This window comes from Dipodomys spectabilis, unplaced genomic scaffold (assembly GCF_019054845.1).
Source record: "Dipodomys spectabilis isolate Male_0828 unplaced genomic scaffold, ASM1905484v1 ptg000095l, whole genome shotgun sequence".
NCBI classification, from domain to species: Eukaryota; Metazoa; Chordata; class Mammalia; order Rodentia; family Heteromyidae; genus Dipodomys; species Dipodomys spectabilis.
This window is the reverse complement of record NW_024870772.1, coordinates 47,160,727-47,175,636: the sequence shown is the minus strand read 5'-3', so window position 1 is coordinate 47,175,636 and position 14,910 is coordinate 47,160,727. Positions and strand designations below refer to the sequence as shown.

The 14,910-nt window shown below is 50.7% G+C and overlaps 1 protein-coding gene across 1 annotated transcript in view; it reads left to right on the top strand.

Annotated features, from left to right (window-relative positions):
• Plch1 (phospholipase C eta 1) overlaps positions 1-2,084 on the top strand; it is a 54,430-nt gene extending 52,346 nt beyond the window's left edge. Inside the window, exon 21 of the mRNA XM_042685568.1 lies at positions 208-2,084. Within this exon, the coding sequence (XP_042541502.1) occupies positions 208-2,069 (1,862 nt within the window). The 3' untranslated portion in view covers positions 2,070-2,084. The remainder of the gene's footprint in view (positions 1-207) is intronic.
• Positions 2,085-14,910: the final 12,826 nt, after the last annotated feature.

Sequence of the window (14,910 nt, the reverse complement as noted above, 5' to 3'; positions counted from 1 at the left end):
CACAGGGAGCTCCGGTGACGTCCCCATAAACATACTGTACTATTTACTCATCACACATGCACTCTTCTTTGCAAACCTGTGCGACCCATAATTCTCTTCTGCACGGTGTAACAGCTTCACATTCTCCATTTGTCCGTCTCAAGACAAACGTGAGTGTTTGCAGGTAAGGTGATATGCCACGCCTAAAGTGTTGTTTGTTTCATTCAGCAGAAGGTAAAGATGGCAGAAGAACAGGACAGGCCAGTAGAAAAGGCCCACCTTTTCCAGATTTCAACCAAGAGCTGTCTTCACCCTCCTCTTCTGCCCTCCTCCATAAAGACGCCAGCCCGGGGGCCACCCATGTCCTCTCCACCATGGTCCCCACCCAGCCACAAGCCACCAGTGACAACGGCCAGGAGGGCCCCGGCCCTAGCCCGTCTCCGGGGCTCCAGTCCACCCTCCTCCCCCACTCTTACCCAACACAAAACCTGCGAGATAAGCAAGCCAAAGAAGGGGGAAAAGCGGAGGGCGGGCACAGCACCCTCTCCACAGGCGGCCTGTGGGGCGGCCGGGCCGGGGCGCGAGCATCCTTGTCTCTGTCAGACATGTCCGCGCTCTGCTCTGCCGCTCCTGACCTGCACTCCACAGCCATCCTGCAGGACACAGACGTCTCCCTCCTCCTGGACAACGCCACCTTCACGGGCGACACGGAGCCAGGCAGCTCCATCTCAGCACTGATCGCACGCTTTGAGGAGCCTCACGTCCAGGCTGGCTATCCTCCCCTGGCCTCCCAGCGTGGAGGCTCTGGGGACGAGGCTGTCCCGTCCTTCCTGTCGTCCCTGGAGCTCAGCCCACTCCTCAATCCTGAGAGCTTCGCCACCCCCACTGGGACCACCCGCCCTCCCCACTCCAAATCCACGCCCGAGGAGGCCCCTTGTGCTACAAGCCTACGGGAGTCCCCTGATGCTCCTCGTGGTAGGTTCCCCCAAACTCCCACCCGTGGGAAGCACTGGGAGCTGCTAAGCAGCATTAGCCCTGCCCCGTCCACCGAACTGACCCTGAGCTATGACATCATGGCGGGCCCCGTGCGCTGCTTGGATTCTGGAGAGAGCAGCCTGGTAGAAATGGACGGCGCGTCAGGAGATCTGTCTCTGACCACCTGCCACGAAGGAGGCTTGGGTGCCACTCCACTCGCCTGTCCAGTCAGGCTGGAATACGGCCAGAATGTGCTGGAACCCTGCCCGAGAGACTGGAGGAATGGCTGTTGTGCGGAGACGCTCCGGTCTCACCACTGGGAAATTCTCCCCAACGGTGAGAGGCCTCCACACCCGGCCTCCCAGGGTGCTGGTGCTGAGCACCACGTCCCGGCCTCACAGAGAGGAGGGCGCCAGGCCAGTGAGCCCCAGCAGGCCACTGTCCAGGGTGTGCAGGCCGCCGGGCCGGCCCCAAGGCCACCTGCTGCCCTGTCCAGTCCCTGCAAATCCAAAAGCCTGGGGGACTTGACCTCGGAGGACATCGCCTGCAACTTCGAGAGCAAGTACCAGTGCATCAGCCGCAGCTTCGTGCCCACGGGTGGGGCGGGCAGGCCGGGGGCGGCCGCAAGGACGTCCGGCCTGGGGCCTCTGGACGCCCTGACCCAGCAGCTGCGGCAGCTGGTGAACTTAGAGCAGGAGGATGGCTGTCAGGTGCGGGACTCCAGGCAGGAGGCCGGCCAGCTGCCGCGGGCGCTGGTGCGGAAGCTGTCCTCCAGGAGTCAGAGCCGAGTTCGGAACATCGCCAGCCGTGCCAGGGAGAAGCAGGAAGCCAGCAGGCCGAAGGGGGGTGACGCTGGCCCGGGGGGCGGCGTGGTTCTCAGGAAGAGGCCGCCGGCGCCTGGGCTGGCTGTGAACCGCCACTCCACAGGCTCCTACATCGCGGGGTACCTGAGGCCCTCAAAGGGGGGTGCCCTGGAGGGCCGGGGCATCCCCGAGGGGGCCTGCGCGGTGCTGCGCGGCCGCTGTGCCGACCAGTGCCGTTCAGAGGGCCCAGTTCTGCAGACTGAGCCGGGCCTGGACGAGAAACCGGAGATTTATTTTCTTCTGAGGCTGTGATGCGTATGAAGCGGAAGCTTCAGCGATGTTTACAAGGTCCTGTGTGGAATGTCCTGTTTTTTGTTTTGTCCACAAAGAGGAGCCCGGCTTTGAAATGCTTAGCAAATATGATTTTAAAGCTGGGGTGTCACTCTCCCTTTGACCTCCCGTGTCCCCCGTGTGTGGATTTGTGACACTGCCTCTGTACCCCCAACCCCTCCCCCTGAGGTGCTGTGTGACCTGGATTAAATGCATGCCCTGGGTGTGAAACTGCCCGGCCGCCTGGCTACAGGCATCAGTGTCTGTCCCTGCCCTCACATCCCAGTCACAGGTAGCATCATTTCTTCCATAAATGTTGAGTCCATCAAGCGACTTCACGAAGGACTAAAGGACAAATCCTTCATTTGAAGCTGTGGTCAGTTTTTCCTTCTAAATTGAGAAACCCAGATGCAGAGTGTGTGTGTGTGTGTGTGTGTGTGTGTGTGTGTGTGTGTGTGTGTGTGTGTGTGTGTATGGTTAATTAGGGATAAAAGTCTCAAGAATTCCCTGCTCGGGCCGGCTTCACACCACGATCCTCAGATCTCAGCCTCCTGAGTAGCTAGGATTACAGGTGTGAGCCACTGGTGCCCGGCCTAGGTGCATTTTTGTAATTCAGTTAAAAGATATTTAAAAAAGTAACTCTACCTAAAGATTTCCCCTGCTCCACCCAGAATGGGCTGTGAGGAAGAAGGCGATCTTCTCTATTTAAGGACAAACTGATTGTTTTACATGGATTTTGTTACATATTTTTGCTAATGGCTTTGTATGTAACAAGGGCTGAGTTACCAGGCTATTTGCTGTCATACTTATTAATTTTCTGACGATAACTTACAGAGTTCAAAGGAAGATTTTCAGTGTAACAGACTGCTATCAGAATAGACAGTATAGCACCACAAGTCATTAACTTCTCCCAAAGGGGAAAAAAAAATATTTTCTCACAATCAGAGCTGAGTGGCTAATTAGAAGAAAGCTCCCCCTTTCAGGCAGGGAACTATATTTTGGTACCGACATACATCTGTCTCGCTGTGAATCCACTTTTCAATCGCATGTTCAGATGTCCCGCTTGCTTTTTGTAACAGTAAATGTAATGATGTTCTTCCTGGAATTCACAGAAATAGAATTAAAGCAGATTTTTGGACACCTGGTGACTGTTTCTTTCATTGTCATTATAAAGATGATGTACGGGGGGTGGGGGCCATGATTGCAGTTTGTGTGGTGATAGTAGTTGGAGGGATTGAATATATTATCCATTTCCTAAGAAGAATGGGAAATGTCCTCTACAGAAGGTAGTTTCAGGCATGTCTGAGTGTTTCCATTATGTCTTAATGGTATGTTGGGAAGGTAACTTGAGAAGACGGCATGTGGAAGCTAGCCACAGTGGCACACACCTGTAATCCCAGTGCCTGGTTAGCTGAGTCAGGACAGATCTTGAGTTGAGGCCAGTTTGGGTGACCTAATGAGACTCTGTGTTGAAAACAAAGCAAATGAACAAAAACATCCTATGGAATGAGTTTCTTTCCATTTGGTATTGATAATGCAAGATTAAAAAAAAAACAAAAAAACCTTTGCCTGTCAGGCAGGGTGAAGCACGCCTGCCTGTAACCAGTTCCTTGAGAGACTGTCACGTTTGAAGCTAGCCCGGGCAAGGTTCACAAGACCCCATCTCAACAAACAAAATACAAAAAAACCCAAAGTGGCTGAGGGCATGGCTTGCTTAGCAAGCTCAACATCCTGGACTGTGTCCCTACTGTGCAAATCAGTCGATTGATCAATCAATCATCCATCAAAATAATCAGCAACGGGCCTGATGGGCAGTGGGTGGTGGTGGTGGTGGTGGATTGTCACTGCTTCCCAGGATCCCTGAGTAGGAATGGTCTTTGTGCACGGGCCCTTGAAGGCTGGGAGGGGCAGGAATGTCTCAATCATGGACACAGGGACTGGTCTTTGCCCTTAGTGACCTTTGCCTTCTTGGGCTCTGAGCCGCTAGTGTTCAGGACAAGGCTACTTTAAAAACTAACCAAGGCCCAGTACCCTTGTGTTGGGCAGGATTGACATAATGTAAAGACGACATTAAACAGCAAATGAGTAGCCGTTAGCTATTTTTTGTGACCTGATAGAATCTCTGTTTTCAAAAAAGCAAGAGGGAAGAAAAAGAAGAGTGTCCTGGTGGTAAAAGCCGTGCAGCCCGGTCGTCGATGGCCGAGGAGGAGGCTGATGATGGAACCGCTGCCCTAGTGTCCACACACACCTGTTCCCCGCCCCCCCACTGACACACACACACACACACACACACACACACACACACACACACACACATTGTGGAGGAAAGCAAGGGAAAGCAATTTCACGACAATCATTCGGGATTTCCTAATAAGCAGGAGGAGGCAATAAAGCCTCCATTTTAATATCCAAGCTTAAAATTTAATATAGAAACTTAAATCGTAATAAAAATGCTTGATGCTCAGCTCAGACCCCGTGGGATTTCTTTGGTTTGTTCAGAGGATGGATGGGAGGCTGCCTGAACCCATGGAATTCACACCACAGGGGGGATTTGCACCACAAAGGGATTCACACCACGGGAAGGGGGGTAGGTTTATAGGGGGGGATTCCCACCACAGGGATTCGCACCATGGGTGGGCAGGTGGGGGATCTCTGAACGAGCTTTCTGATAAGGAGATTTCTTGTTGAGAGCTACACTTCCCGGAGCTGCTGGTGTCTGCGGATCTGAGGAGTCTCGGTTTCCTCTGCGGACTCCTCTCTGAGGCGGGGTGTTGAGGGAGAGCCAGTGGCCGTGCTGGAGGTGTGTCTTCAGAGGACAGAAGCCTGGGGTGATGCGAAGATGCCACTGTGCACTTGTTTGGGCTGAGACACCCCGAGGTGCTCAGTGCAGCCCCTCTGGGCGCGTCTCCCTGGACAGAGTGCGAGGCGAGGGCTGTGCCCTAATCAATAGATTGATCATGTGGTGGATTCATAATATGGGGGCATGATTGGGGGGTTGGTGACAAAAAGGTGGGGGGACTCTGGAGGAGCAGCCCACAAGAAATGTCCTGGGGCCTCTACCTTGTCCCCGCCCCTTCCTGTACCTCTCCTCTGCTTCCTGTTCTCAGCACTGCCCAGCCCCGTTGCCCTCAGCATTGCCCAAGCTGCAGCAGCTGCAGCGTGCTTGACACGGTCTCCTGTCTCCAGTAGGTGCACACCTTGCTGTGCTTTGGCTCTAGAATGTTCCCTGTGTGTTGAAGGCTTGGATACCTTTAGGAGGTGGTAGGAATGTCCAGGAGGCGGAGCCTGTCAGGTCATGTGGGGTGCCTTTGAGGGGACTGTGGGACCCCCGCCCTTCACTGATTACCAACAAAGTGGACGGGCCTCAGTGGCCACACACGCCTGACGTGGTGCGCCTGCCCTGTGGCCCCGGCTGGCCTCACATGCAGGATCTCCTGGTTTGGGTCTCCACATTGCTGGGATTACAGGCATGCACCAACGTTCTTGGCCCTCCTCTGGTTCATTACCTGTCTGGTGTCTGTAGATGTTCTAATAAACCCTTTGCTAAAGTAATTTGCAAAACTGGCTTCAGAACAAACACTTCTTGCTCCTTTTCCTGTGTAATCAACCTGAGCGGGTCCTGAGGGCCGGCCACCACACTGGCTGAGCACAGAATTTATGCAGTGAGGACCTTTCTCGCCTCTCGACCTCCACTGAGCCTCTCCCCACTGCTCATCGGCAAGGTGCTGGTTCATAAAGACCATTGTGTGCCAGGGGCAGGCTGAGTCTGTGACAGACATCCCTTCCTGTGTCTCCAGGAGCCGTGGCCTGCCAGGCAGGGGTCAGTAGGGAACAGGCCCAGTGACAGTGCCCGGGCCCCATGTCTGGAGTCTGCTCTTCTCCACATGCCCCCATGCTGCCTGCTGCACATTCCCATCTCCTGCAAAAGGGAGGCCCCCCCCAACCACGTTCACCTTGAGGATAGCACGGGTTCACAGGGATGGACAAGCTGGGAGGCAATGTTCACGCAGTCCCGGCTCACACTGTGGCTTTGCGCTGTTTGGCTCGAGATGACATCTCCTCTCCATTTAGATACTAGGCTGGACTGCTATACGCACAAGACAGTCTTCCTCTCCTGCCCTGAACTCCTGGCCTCTCAGGGGTGTCTCCAGTCTCCCCCTCTCCTCCTATGCCTGAGGCTACATGGGGGTGTGCCTACTTCCTTCCCTTTGGAATATAATTTCAATTTTTTTTCTACATGCTTTTGTGCCTTCTGCACAATTCCATGTGTGCAGCTTTTCTTCCCGTGGAGACAGAAATTCCTATTTATGCTTTACAGGCAGATGCATGGTTATTAGAAGAAACAGTGTCCCCATCGGTCTATAAGAGAAACGCACATTCAATGGTTTTGATCAGAAGTTGATGAGGGAAAGAAATCACTCATTTGTGGAAATCCTTCACTTCTTCCCATTCCCATTTGTCTTAAAATTGCTAACTTCTTTTTCAATCAGTCCTTTATTTTGGGTCCCTTTAATATTTCTGTGTTGAGGAGGTAGTGATTTTATGGTGTAACTTGTGCTTCTCGATTTTTTTTTTACATATAGTTTATAATTCTCATTTTATTTTTATGGCGGGCCTGCAGCTTGCCCTGATGCACTACAGATTCTGACTGAATCAACATCCTGAAGACTTTCACACTGATTTCCACTGTGTCTTCCACTTCTAGTTGGCATTTCAGTACAAGCTTGCTCTCTGTGACTTTACTTCTTTGAAGCAAGTTCCTGCTCTAACCCATGTTGCCAAGGCTGGCTTCAGCCTCTGGGGAAGCTGCCTGGCCTTTGCAGTTTGCTTTAAATAATGATTTGAACAACTTTAAAAAAAAACAAACTTTATGTTTTGAAGTAAATTAAGGCTTGCAAAAATAGTTTCAAATTTAGTATTAATGATTCCCTAATCCATCCTTCCTGAATATCAGTCTTATACAACTGAAGCCAGTGATGGGAAACAGAACTCGGACCTCTGAAAGCAGGGATTTCTTCGGTGGACACTCTTGTCATGGAAGGAGAAATGCAGCATTTGCTGTTTGACAATCTCAGCCCATTGTAAGGTCACTGGCAACACTCGAAGTGGGAGTTTGGACCATACATGGCTGCTCCCTGTCCTCCTTTGCTTAGCCTAGTGACATGAAAAACAGCCAGACAGCTTCCTTGTGTTCATGATAGTTCCCAAACATCCCCAAAAAGTGTCATACATAGAGTTGTTCAGCTCCCTTCCATGGCCAGAATACGCCACGTACAACTAGTGAGAGAGAGTGACAGAGAGAGAGAGAGAGAGAGAGAGAGAGAGAGAATAACAACAAAGGCTGAGCAGATCAGGACAGGAGAGCTAACAGTGAGCCTCAAGCCCTGAGCGCCAGGAGAGTCAATAGTATAAGAAAGAATTCTTGTACTATAAGAAAGAATTATAAGAAAGAATTCACCTGGCCTTTGCTTCTCGCCAGGCTTTCGGTGTCCTGGAAGAGGCTTACCACACTGGAAGAGCCATGTGCTTTTTTAAGTCTCCCAATTCCAGTGTCAACTTCTCTAGAATGTGATCCTGGACACACCGACAATAATGTGTACCCAATTATTTGGGGACACTTCACCAATAAAGTTGATAAGGACATCACCTCTTCTCGGAAGCTCACACCGTTCTGTCTCATAACTGGTCACGTTGGTTCAGTTGCCCTCTGGAGAAAGCTGTTTCCTTGGCTTCACCGCTAGCAATTTCTTCACATTAGTCATTTCCTCTGTGCATTGGATAAATGTCTGTGTAAGATCCTGGAAACAGTATTTAATATTAAGTTCTCTGTCTCTTATCATACTCACATCTACTAATTTTGGGCACTAATTGATGATTGTTGACTGAGTTCATTATTCTCTAATGTTGTCACATGACGAGTTAGCAGTTCCTTTACTACTTCTATGCTGATTATTTGGGTTGTTTATTTACAGGTGGGGTCTGGCTGTGTAGCCCAGGCTCACCTCCACTTGGAGATCTTCCTCCCTGGCTCTGGGGTGCTGGGATCACAGGTGTCTCTTATCAGTATAATGTATATAGATTGATTGATATCTGCATGCACTCATGAATAGTCATGGGTAGTCATTAGTTTTCTTGGTTATAACCCATTAGTATATAAGTTATTCCAATCGTGCTGGGTTCTGGGATCAGGAGGCCTTCTTTAAACCCTGTTTGAGTAGCTTTGTTTCATGACTTTTCCTGAGCAAGCTCTAAGGTGAGGGTGTAGACAGGCTACTTCCTGGGTGACCACAGCATCTGCACAGGAATCTCCTGAGAAACTTCCAGGAGTCCTTAGCTCCCACTTCCTGCCTGGGAGCCGGAAGCGTTCCTCTTCTTCTATTTCTTTCTATTTTAACTCTATTATACTAAAACAAATGCTTGCTAAAACCTAAAAAAATTATTCACTCCATAAACATGCTTAGAGACACTATATTGTACAATGAGAACTTAATAACAAGAGAGAGAAACACAAAACAGGCCTAGCAACACACCAGTCCCTTCTCAGTACCCCAAGTTATTTCACTCTTCTAGATCAATAGCTGTTTGGATCTTTTGGCATTGTGTCAAAATGTTACAAAGACATTTTCACAGCCAGAGACACTATTTCAAAATGAAATGTGAGGAGCTTGAGAACACTGACATTTTAAAGTGATTTCTACGGGCTTGATTTTATGAATAATAAATTCTTAGCATTCAATGCTTGTATATTTTTCAAACTTACTTTTCTCACAAAGTCTTAGTCGCTGAAGGAAACATAATGTATCATTTATATTCATTGCTTTCTGTTACTTCAAATCACAGAAAGCAATTTTAGCTATCTTATTCTAAAATGACTTTATTGAACGAATGTGTGGGAAACTCAAAGGCCGGACGAGAGTCTGGCTCAACCAGCTACCCGCGGCTCTCCCTGTCATCCTAGATATTCAGGAGGCTTAGATGTTGAGAACTGAGTTAAAAAGCCAGCCCAGGAAGAAAGGTTCCCAAGACTCTATCTCCAATTAGCCAGCAACCAAACCAAACCAAAGAGCCTGACTAGAGGTGTGGCTCAACTAGAAAGGCAAAAGCCAGGCAATTGAGCAAACGGAGAAAGTACAAGGCCCTGAGTTCAAGCCCCAGTACTGGAAAAGAAAAGAGTAGACAGGTGTGAAGAGAGGCCCCAGGGAAGAATGGAAGTAGCAGCAGACCCTCTGAAGGATGCTGAAGACGGTGTCTGTGACATTTTATTCAAGAGCCAAAGACCACAGGCAGAGAGAGCAGCATGCTTTGACTGCCCATTGTCCAAAGGCTGGGCGCAGGTGTGGGGCATGGTGGTGTAGCACTCAGGAGGCTGAGGCAGGGGCATCGCAGTGTGAGGCCGCCCTGGCTACACAGTGAGGTCTGGTTTCCAAGGTCAAAAGAGTGGGTCCTCCTGAAGACAAGCCTGTCTGGCTTCATCCTCCCCTGCATCCATCCCCCAGAGCACACCCTGAAGCAGGTACTGAAGGGTGGGCATTGTGTTTGGGAGATGACCCCAGGTGAGGGGGAGGAGACATAAGTTAGGGCTGAGTTCTCTAAACCACCTCTGCTCTGCCCTGAAGGTTCCCAGGTGCTCAGGCTGGAGCTCATCTCAGCCCAGGCAGAAGCTGGCCCTCCCCTGCCGCACCCCTTCCCCTCCCCCCAAGCCAGGGCCAGGCTCCCCGGCATCCACTCTGGGGCAGGTTTAGCTCACCTGGTGTGAGAGATGGTGTGCCATGACAGCCAGACACAGGGGCTCTGAGACCAGGCCCTGTGCCCAGACAGCAAGCAGGAAACCCAGGCAGGGCTGCTGGGCTGGGCCTGAGCACACAGGAGAGGCTGTGCCTAGAAGGGAGGCTGGGTTGGCAAAAATGATAGCTCATTCATTTCATCAAAGTGCACCTCTCACCTTAGAAAAACAAATCTGACATCCCCACAGTATCTCGTAAGGTCGTCCTCTTCAGAACATGGGAGCAGCCTGGGTATTGGGAGTTCCACACATGCTGCACGGTGCATCCTCGTGGGCCCCCACACTCAGGCCGTTCTACTATAGTCCAGAGAAACAAGGAAAATTTAAAACAAACTGCAGACATAGCAAAGCAATCCTGGGCACCTGGTGTCTTTTAAGTAAGCCAGTTCCTTGTACGTGCCTTTAAGAGAGCACAGGGGTCAAGATGACCTTTGAGCTTTACAGTCAGCTCCCAATAGCTCCCAACATCTTCCCAGTCTTTGTTTAAAGAAGCGAACCCTCCTGTCTTAGGTTGGGTGGATTGCCTTGTCTGCCTTACCCGTCATCGGGAACTTCTTCAGAGCGAAGCTGAAGGCCCTGTCTTAGTTTGGTCAGACTGACACCCTCTCTTACTGGTCTCTGGCTGCGATTCCTCTCGGAGGGAAATTCATTCATTTGGAGCTTGATAACTGTCTGGCTAAGCTCATAAGTGTTTTGCAGTGCACGTATAATGCAAGGAAGGCATGGAAAAACCATCAGCAAAAGCATTACCAGGCCAGGAAATGTCATTAGCAGTCCTTTAACATTAGTCAAGGATGGGATAGCAGTCTTTGCCACTTCAGAGTCCAGAGGTGGGGCTTGTTCTAATCCGGCTATTTGCCTGTGGGGTTGGAAAAGATCTAAACTGGAAGCATAACAAAAGGTGGTTGTTTAACAATAAGTATGGATTCAATAATGCTGCTATACAAGCAATTAGTGAGGTAACTGGACAGGCTCTTGGATCATGCATAAGGGCCCTCTCTATCCTTGTCTGGTGAATCTTGACCCCCAGACTTGTCTCGAACACCCTGCGTAGCCAATGCTATCCTTAACAGTGTAATCCTGTTAAAACAACCTCTACAGAGGAGAGAAAAGGATAACTAACTGGGAGGTGGGTCTGCCATTAAAACAAAAAAAACGGGGGAATCTGCAGAGCACATGGGCAGCAAAGATGGCGCTGAGAGGGAGTTGAGTGGGCAGAGCCCAACTTGCCGTACGTTCAGTGTGTAACCAGCCCATGGAAGCTTAGGTGCATGATAGGGTGTGACCTTGACAGTGATTGGTTCCTCCCCTGCCATGCCACCCACTCTTTTTTGCTTTAAAAAGGGCTGCTCTGTGTTAATAAACAAGTTTCTTCCTGCTTGAAAAAAGAAAAACAAATCTGTTTGTCAAAGCGCCACAGCCCTTTGGGTGATTTCAGGCTCAGGTAGGAGCTCACAGTGGCTTCTGGACAGGTGGAATAGGGCGTGGACCACATCACCAGAGAGGACACACGTCATCACAGAGGACACGTGTCATCACAGAGGACACGCATTGCCACAGAAGACATGCATCGCCACAGAGGACACGCATCACCACAGAGGACACGCATCGCCACAGAGGACACGCATCACCACAGAGGACGTGTCACCACAGAGGACACACATCGCCACAGAGGACATGCATCACCACAGAGGACATGCATCATGACAGAGGACACACATCACCATAGAGGACACGCATCACCACAGAGGACACGCATGGCCACAGAGGACACGCATCATCACAGAGGACACGTGTCATCACAGAGGACATGCATCACCACAGAGGACACGTGTCATCACAGAGGACACTCATCACCACAGAGGACATGCATCGCCACAGAGGACACGTGTCACCATAGAGGACCTGCATCGTCACAGAGGACACGCATCGCCACAGAGGACACGTGTCACCATAGAGGACACACATCGCCACAGAGGACACGTGTCATCACAGAGGACATGCATCACCACAGAGGACACGTGTCATCACAGAGGACACTCATCGCCACAGAGGACACACATCGCCACAGAGGACACGTATCGCCACAGAGGACATGCATCACCACAGAGGACACGCATCGCCACAGAGGACATGCATCGCCACAGAGGACACGTGTCATCACAGAGGACACGCATCACCACAGAGGACATGCATCGCCACAGAGGACACGCATCGCCACAGAGGACATGCATCACCACAGAGGACATGCATCATCACAGAGGACATGCATCATCACAGAGGACACGCGTCGCCACAGAGGACACATATCACCACAGAGGACACACATCGCCACAGAGGACATGTGTCACCACAGAGGACACGCATTGCCACAGAGGACACGCATCACCACAGAAGACATGCATCGTCACAGAGGACACACATCGCCACAGAGGACACGTGTCATCACAGAGGACACTCATCGCCACAGAAGACACGCATCATCACAGAGGACACGCATCACCACAGAGGACATGCATCACCACAGAGGACACGTGTCATCACAGAGGACACTCATCACCACAGAGGACACACATCGCCACAGAGGACACGCATCGCCACAGAGGACACGCATCACCACAGAGGACACGCATCGCCACAGAGGACATGCATCATCACAGAGGACACGTGTCATCACAGAGGACATGCATCACCACAGAGGACACGTGTCATCACAGAGGACACTCATCGCCACAGAGGACACACATCGCCACAGAGGACACGCATCGCCACAGAGGACACGCATCACCACAGAGGACATGCATCGCCACAGAGGACACACATTGCCACAGAGGACACACATCGCCACAGAGGACATGCGTCGCCACAGAGGACATGCGTCGCCACAGAGGACACACATTGCCACAGAGGACACACATCGCCACAGAGGACATGTGTCACCACAGAGGACACGCATTGCCACAGAGGACACGCATCGCCACAGAGGACACACATTGCCACAGAGGACATGCATCGCCACAGAGGACACACATTGCCACAGAGGACACGCATCGCCACAGAGGACACACATTGCCACAGAGGACACGCATCGCCACAGAGGACACACATTGCCACAGAGGACACGCATCGCCACAGAGGACACACATTGTCACAGAGGACACACATCATCACAGAGGACACACATCGTCACAGAGGACACGTGTCACCATAGAGGACACGCATCATCACAGAGGACACGTGTCACCACAGAGGACACGCATCTTCACAGAGGACACGCATCACCACAGAGGACACGCATCATCACAGAGGGCGCACATCATCACAGAGGACGCACATCATCACAGAGGACACACATCGTCACAGAGGACACGTGTCACCATAGAGGACACGCATCATCACAGAGGACACGTGTCACCACAGAGGACACGCATCTTCACAGAGGACATGCATCATCACAGAGGACACGCATCACCACAGAGGACGCGCATCATCACAGAGGACACGCATCATCACAGAGGACGCGCATCATCACAGAGGACACGCATCACCACAGAGGACACGCATCACCACAGAGGACACGCGTCACCACAGAGGACACGCATCTTCACAGAGGACACGTGTCACCACAGAGGACACGCATCTTCACAGAGGACACGCATCATCACAGAGGACACACATCATCACAGAGGACGCGCATCATCACAGAGGACGCACATCACCACAGAGGACGCACATCACCACAGAAGACACTCATCACCACAGAGGACATGCATTGTCACAGAGGACACTCATCACCACAGAGGACCCGCATCGTCACAGAGGACCTGCATCGTCACAGAGGACACACATCGCCACAGAGGACACGTGTCACCATAGAGGATACTCATCACCACAGAGGACATGCATTGTCACAGAGGACACACATCACCACAGAGGACCTGCATCATCACAGAGGACACACATCACCACAGAGGACACGTGTCACCGCAGAGGACACACATCGTCACAGAGGACCCGGATCGCCACACCTGCCATAATGCCCATGAGAGAAGCATCAGATCTGCAGTTTCCAGAACAAAGTGGGCCGCCATCTCCCAGAGCTCACACACTGTGCCCAGAAGAGAAGCCAGGTGTCCTTGGTGATCATAAAGGGAAAACACTGCACAGAGAAAGCAGAGCTGAGCACAGACAGAGATGACAGCAGACATGGTCTGAAGTGACCAGGTTCTCAAGCCATCGGGAATAACGCTCTCTGCGCATCAAGGAACAGTGTGCAGATGAACTATCTCAATGAAGCAGAGTAACTGTTGCTCCTAGTAATTGTTTCTTTTTCGGTGCAGAAACTTTTGATTTGATGTAATCCCTTTGGTCAATTCTTGCTCTTGCCAATTCCGGGCAATTGGAGTCCTATTCAAAGAACTTCCCCTGTGTTTTCCTGCGGTAGATCTAAAGTTTTGGGTGTTCTATTGAGTTCTTTGATCTATTTGGAGTTGATTTCTGCCCAGGGTTTGCCAACCATTCGTTGAAGAGGCTATCTTTTTTCCAGTGTGTTTTGGCTTCTTTATCAAAGATCAAATGTCTGTAGCTGTCTGGTTTTATTTCTGGTTTCATTTATTCATTTACCCTGTGCTATTGGTCTTCATATCTGTTTTCTGCCAGTACAAGCTGTGTTTGTTACTATGACTCTGTAGTTTGAAGTCTGGTATTGTGATACCTCTAGCATTGCCCTTTTTATTGAGAATTGCTTTTGCTGCTAGGAGTCTTTCGTGTCTCTGGATTGATTTTTCTATTTCTGGGAAGAATGACACTGAGACTTTGGTATACATAGCATTTGAATCTGTAGGTTGCCTTTGGTAATGTGGCCATTTCATATTAACTGGGCCAATCCATAAAGATGGGAAGTCTTCCCAACTTCTAGTGTCTTCTTCAATTTCTTTCCTCAAGGTGTTACAGTTTTTGTTGTAGAGGTATTTCCCTTCCTTGGTTAAGTTAATCCCTAGATTGTTTATTGTTTTTGAGGCTATTGTAAGTAGATTTAAA